This window comes from Acipenser ruthenus, chromosome 11, assembly GCF_902713425.1.
Source record: "Acipenser ruthenus chromosome 11, fAciRut3.2 maternal haplotype, whole genome shotgun sequence".
Taxonomy (NCBI): domain Eukaryota; kingdom Metazoa; phylum Chordata; class Actinopteri; order Acipenseriformes; family Acipenseridae; genus Acipenser; species Acipenser ruthenus.
The window spans coordinates 12,435,581-12,442,689 of NC_081199.1; the positions used below are offsets into that span (position 1 = coordinate 12,435,581).

The following is a 7,109-nucleotide window of genomic DNA, read 5'->3' on the forward strand; positions in this document are numbered from 1 at the left end:
TTAAAGCAATGCAGTAATACCTTCATTTACACACATAGCCTCCAATATATCTTCACCTGTCTGTGATGCTGCAAACATGGCATTCCTCAGACTGCTTGTGCTGCTCTGGAAATTAAACAATGCTGATTTAGATCACATAAGCACTTTTGACACATCATTGACTTCATGCTTATGTCTTGCATCGCAGGGGTTATGTAGAGCAATAAAATACAGGTTGCTGAAGTATTCTCACTCCAGTATCATCAATTAGGAGATTAATCTAAGCATACAACTGTCAGTTACCCTAAGCATCAATAATTACAACAGGAAGACAATGCAAATGTTACAATTGTCATGAACTTACCCATTTCAAATGAAATATCCTTTACTCCTTTAAGGAGAGAATGCAATTGCTGCCTTCCATAAAAGGAGGGCTTCCTAACAGTCAAGTCACAGGGAAGGCAAACCGCTGTTATGGTGACCTTTCCAGCTAACAGAGACATGTAGGGAAGCCTTGCACTACCCCTGGCCTCTCCTAAGAGCTAGAACAACAGTGTGCTTTTCCCTCTATTTGCTTGGCATGTTACTGTTCTGTTTTGAGTTAATATGCTTACTGTAGTTTGTGTTAAAGCTCCTGAACCTCCTTAACCAGTAGTTGCAGAGATTCAGTGCTTTTGGGCACTGAGGATGTTGAAGGGGCTGAAAATAGGAGAGGAAAAATGTACTTGTCATTAATAACCACCTTCCATATACAATCCAAACTTGTTGGCTGTTCCAGTCTATTTAAGGAACTCTGCAGCTCTTTTAGTGTAGAGTTTAGTAACAGCTGGAGATGAACTGAGGCAGTCATATGACATCATTGCCGTTTCCACTCCCAATTCCTCAAGCCTGGACATCTTTGCAGAAACACAGAAAAGATGCTGGTTTCCACAGTGCAACAGTAACACATCTTAATAACCAACCATTGTGTAAGTGACAAGTTGGATTTGTGATTTTCAGGTCTTTTAATATGTTTTCTTAATTAAAAAGTTGAGAATACTGTTGTCAAAAATTGTCATTAAAAGATGTTTAAGCAGAACTAGCAGCAAAGTACATAAATATTTAACAAAACATGATAACACTATTGCACTCAGGGGTGTCAAAGGAAGTTCCTGGAGGGCCGCAGTATCTTCTTGATTTTTTCCACCTCAACTCTTAATGTCTTAATTGATCTAATTATTTAATTAGCCAGATACATTTAACGCCTCTCTCCAGGCCTCAGTATATTTTATAGGCAGCTGTACCTGGAATCAAGTGCACATTTTAAACCATCAACTGTAAAATATTTGGATCGATTAAGTAAATTGAAAGCAGTAGTTGGAATGAAAAAGACACTGCGGTCCTCCAGGAACTGAGTTTGACACCCCTGCACTATCTGATATAGGTTCATTTCAACGCAATGTTGTTAAAACACAATCCTTTCATACCTGCAATCTGAGCTGCTTTTAACTTCCCAATTTGAGTTCCCTCATCTCTAGACTCAGCTGGTCTCCCTGCGCTTTCAGAGCTGCTGTCTCTTCGAGATATCTGACCCTGTCCTCCTGCCCTAAACTGAGCCACCTGCCTTTAATGACTTCCCTGTACCTACAAATTAAAAGCAGCGCCAAGGCTTTACAATCATGCTGTTTTTTGGTTTAGTTTTTTCTCAAATTAAGTACTGTTAAACCATTAACAAACATTTAAAAGTGTTTTTATAAGAACAGTGTGTTCACAACGCATTAAAGTTAATTTTCCAGAATATTCAGACAAAGAAAATTGATATTTTCAAGGCTGTTGCTATAGAAACAGAGCTTTAACCAATAGAATTCCTAGTCCAAAGTGGAAGTAACTTGCTACCTTTCTCTTGGAAAAGAGGGTGTGGGAAACTTGCAATAAAATAATAAATTAACCCTTTCAGAATATGTCACACAGTATACAATGTTATGTGTTGTTTATAGCATACTTTCATACCTTGCTTTTTAAGAATGTCCCGGCAAAATAAATTGTATGCAGACAGGTCTTGTGTGTGCAACTTTGGTTTGGTTGGCTTAGTAACTGCAGGAACAGGATTTAATGTGTGTTTATAGTTCCCAATCCAGTTCTGAAAGGGAATCACATCTCATTGCATTTCACAAAAAACAGACATTAACAACATACGTTTTTAAAACTCTTGAATAAATTATGGTGGTTAAAATGTAAAAAAAAATCCATTACATGAGAGTAGGTGTTAACAATTCATGCTGATATTGGACTTAGATCTCGCCAAGATAAGCTCCAACTAAGACAGAGCTTATTTTACTGTAAACTAATGTGCTCCATCTGCATTTCCTTCCATCGGATGATGTAGATATCTTACTGCCTGATTTTGATGGCTGAAGTATAATGCTGGCTCCAGGGATCAGCCTATTTTGCCTTCCTGGTGCACCAACACACACAACGGCTGCAATGCTGGCTCCAGGGATCAACCACAGTGCGGCCTCCCTAGCGCAACAGTATGACAACCGTCTGGACTGAGCTGAGTAGGGTACATCTCTGGGGTCTTCAAGTGGGCACCTTCCATCCTTGGTGTTTCGTCGATTAGCCTACGGCACCTTAAGAGGGTTCGACAGTGATTCTGGCATCCCAGCATCACCGCCCTCTATCCCCACTCAGCTAAGCCCAGCTTACTTACCTTCCTTTACATTGACATTGCTTTCTTTCTACTGTGCTTAAGGTCCCCAACCAGAATCTTTTCATCTCAACCACAGCCAGTTGCTGCCCCTCTGCTGCTTCAGATAAGTTCTTCACTATGAGTCACAACTCTTGACCACTGAATCCAGTGTCTCTGAGAAAGTGGGTTGTGGAGTGTGCCACAAATCCTCGACAGCCCACCTCCACTGGGTAAACCTGGACTCCCCATCCTCGCTTTTCTGCTTCAGCAGCTAGTTGTTATACAACGAGACATTAGTGCTTCTTCACTTGTAGCATATGTGGAGTAGTGGTTAGAGCACTGTGCTCTTGACTGGAAGAGCGCGGGTTACATCTCAGGTTGGGGACACACTGCTGCTTTACCTAGATTGGTCTAGGTAAAGACAATATGTTTTAACGGCGAGCGTCTGTGTTGTGTTCAGAGAATGTGAGCGGAGTGAATCGGCGGTGACAATTCTGCTCACCGCCGATAATGGCATCCTCCGCTCTGCTCCGCTCTTTCTTAGCTCCGCTCGGTTTTCTTTCATTCCCCCACTGCTGTATAATAATAAGTAAATAAACAAGCTGTTTTTCCCCCATCGTGTTGCCGATTGCAGATGAAAATATGTAATGTACATTCAGAAATGAATACCGTTTAATTGTCCTTATTAATCGCATACTTGACTCAAGTAAAACAAACAAACAAAAGAATCGCCACCTATGACCAGCAAAGTAAAACGCCGACATAAAGCACTCAGAGACGTTATCTAATTGAATTTGAAGACGATTTCTCATTATTATTGTTTGGTACTGAAAAAATTTGTAAATTTCAAACTTTGCATATGATTCGTATCAAATTGGATAAGGGCGTCTGCTAAGAAATAAATAACTTTTTCACACCTGAAGATTGCATGTTTGATAACCTTGCATATCAAACAAATGAAAGAAGCACCAAACTTTGGTGTCATTTTTTTCTCTCAGACACCCTCCATATACTACTACAACCCACAAACAAATCTGACCAAATACAATGTGAAAAATGTGAAAAAATACAGAAAATCAGACAGGGGCAAATACTTTTTCACGGCACTGTGTGTGTATATATATATATATATATATATATATATATATATATATATATATATATATATATATATATATATATATATATGAAGAGTTTAGATGAAAAACGGGATATACGCCATTCGCACCAAAACTGAGCTAAAGGCAGGATCAGTCATCTCACAGTGACTACTTTCTGATGTTAAATGTCATTTGTCCTCAAAACACGAAATACAACTCGTTAAATGTAACTCAAATAATTGTTACTTTCCATAACGCGCTATAAACCAGGCTTCTAATTTAGCAAAATCTGACATATCTCGAGCCAATCAGCGTACAGTATCGCAGTCGTGTGACCCTATTGGCAGCGCCTAGGAGGTAAATTAGCGTATTTAATCTTGTAAATTGTGATTTTATGATTAAATGATGATTTTTTTTTTTTCTAACGGGGTCTAGCAATTGATGAATAACCATTTAAAAATAATGCTTAGAAAACTCACTCGATCGGAACTGTGAAACCTCCCTTCATCTCCCTTGCAATGCCAACCCCACTTAATGGTGTTTTAAGTCTGTGCTCTCCCTCTGCGCGGGATGCGAAGTTTATCGTTTTAATTTACTGAAACGAGTTGCATCTCTAGAAGTACCTTTAAGTGTAAAGTCATTTTACAAAAATGTGGAGATTTATACTTGGTTACGACCCTGACTAAAGATGTCATTAGCAAAGGGGCCCGGTTGTACTAACGAGGTCAAACAATAGGTCGCGTTAAACATTTTAAAACTAATAAACAAACAATTACGATAGTGAACACTAGCTTCACACTGGGTGTTATAGTAATTCAACTGACACCTTTATCTCACTCTCTTCAGTGATGAAAGGGTAACTTAATATCAGTATTTAAAATGTTTTATTTGAAAACGTATTTTACTGTAAAATGTGTCTCCTCATTTCCACATGCCGTGTATTATTATAATTATACACAAATATAGAATAAATAAAAATGTAATAAAAAAGCCAAACATAACAGAGCTTTGCAATTGTATTTGATACAAGAATGCGCCGCTCCTCTTACCCTCCTGCCCCGCTGACTCACTATGGCAAGCCAAATTATCATTTAGAGATATCTCAAATTCATTTATAGATATCTCTAAATATTTGAAGATATCTCTAAATATTTGAAGATATCTTCAAATATTTAAAGATATCTCTAAATCATTTTAAGATATCTAAAATACATTTAGAGATATCTCAAAATGATTTACAGATATCTTTAAATTGAGCTTCAAATGAGATATCTAAAATGCATTTTTAGATATATTTAAATCATTTTAAGATATCTCTAAATGTTTTTGAGATATCTTGAAATACTTTTCAGATATCTGTAAATCATTTAGAGATATCTCTAAATAATGTCCTGTTCATTTAAAGATATCTCTAAAAGTTTTTGATATATCTTGAAATACTTTTCAGCTATCTGTAAATCATTTAGAGATATCTCAGAATAACTTCCTGTTCAGAACACATGGAGGCGATTCTGGGAAATATAAACCAGCAGTAGATACCTCATCTAAAACTGGCTCCCTGACAATACAGCCTTCAGTGTCTGATTCTGCCATCTACTACTGTGCAATAGAACCAGCACAGTGATACAAAGCAGCGCCCTGCCCATGCAAAAACCCTGGAGTGTACAGAGGCTAGTGATTACAATGCTGATGGCATTTCCAGTGACAGCTCTTCTGTGTAGAAGGGTAACTGCAGTGTTATGATTCTTCAAATGATTTACAGATATCTTTAAATAATATGTGGATCTGGCTAGCATGGTGCGCCAAACTGTCATTTAGAGATATCTTAAAATGAGGGTTTTAAAGATATTTGTAAATCATTTGAAAATATCTTAAAATAACTTCCTGTTCATTTAAAGATATCTGTAAATCATTTTAAGATATCTTCAAATAACTTCCTGTTTATTTAGAGATATCTCTAAAACATTTAAGATATCTTCAAATAACTTCCTGTTCATTTAGAGATATCTCTAAATCATTCTTCAAATGAACAGGAAGCTATTTCGAGATATCTGGAAATGACTTCCTGTGAAAATGCTCTATGTCTTCAATGGACTTCCTGTCTATTTAAAGATATCTTCAAATGAACAGGACGTTATTTAGAGATATCTTCAAATGATTTACAGATATCTTTAAATGAACAGGACGTTATTTGAAGATATCTTCAAATGATTTACAGATATCTTTAAATGAACAGGACGTTATTTGAAGATATCTTCAAATGATTTACAGATATCTTTAAATGAACAGGACGTTATTTGAAGATATCTTCAAATGATTTACAGATATCTTTAAATGTACAGGAAGTTATTTAGATATATCTTTAAATGATTTAGAGATATCTTTAAAACCCTCATTTTAAGATATCTCTAAATGACAGTTTGGCGTGCCATGCTAGCACAATCCACACGGTTTCCATAGTATTTAAAGGTATCTGTAAATCAATTTAAGATATCTTTATTTCATTTTTAGATATCTCAAATTGATTTACAGATATCTTTAAATTAATTTTAGATATCTTAAAAACTGCACAATTAAAGATATCTGGAATTCAATTTAAGATATCTGGAAATGTTTTACAGATATCTCTAAATATTTCAAGATATCTTAAAATGCAATTTGAGATATCTCTAAATGATCATTTGGCTTGCCATACACTCACTGCCATTTCCCACACACGAAGTAGAAACTATCAGTTTAACCTAAGGTCTGTACGACAGTTCAAGGCAATCCCACCAGAGGGCGGTGTAGGACAATCATTTTTTCAATGTTCATTCACAGTCAGCTCACACTCGCCATATCTCCTGGTGCAGCTGCTTTCCAACACTACCTGTATGAAAACAGTATGAGAATGACACCCCCGCTCACAGCATGAAGCAATGATGTCAGATAAGCGGTGTTACATTGTGTTCTTCCCTCTCAGTAACAACAAGGTCCTCGGTCAATCGGTGTGAATGCAGCCTGTGTATTAAGGTACAGGCAGGCAATGCATGTTGACAATGTCTACACTGTACATAAGATCAAACACATCAAGAGACGTTGGGCCATATGTTTTCAATTGTTTACTCCATGATTTAATTAACTCGTATTTTTTAAAAAAAGAAAAAAATATATGTTAGTTTGGTTCTAGTTTTGTAAAATTATTATATATATATATATATATATATATATATATATATATATATATATATATATATATATATATATAGCTCAAAGAGCCAGCTATATAGATCAGACGTTTCAACTCTTTAAAAAAAAACTCAGACTAGACCAGTTCAGTGCCACGGACAACAACCATCGTAGTTTCATTTCCAGCGCCCTAC

At 36.4% G+C, this 7,109-nt stretch overlaps 1 protein-coding gene across 1 annotated transcript; it reads right to left on the reverse strand.

The window, feature by feature from the left end:
• Window positions 1-52: 52 nt before the first annotated feature.
• LOC117427047 (uncharacterized) lies at window positions 53-6,585 on the reverse strand. The gene is given in 8 exon segments (XM_059032691.1): window positions 53-105; window positions 344-514; window positions 594-610; window positions 612-678; window positions 722-875; window positions 1,446-1,602; window positions 1,974-2,098; window positions 6,577-6,585. Coding segments are annotated over 8 exon segments (753 nt in total).
• Between the last annotated feature and the right edge of the window lie 524 nt (window positions 6,586-7,109).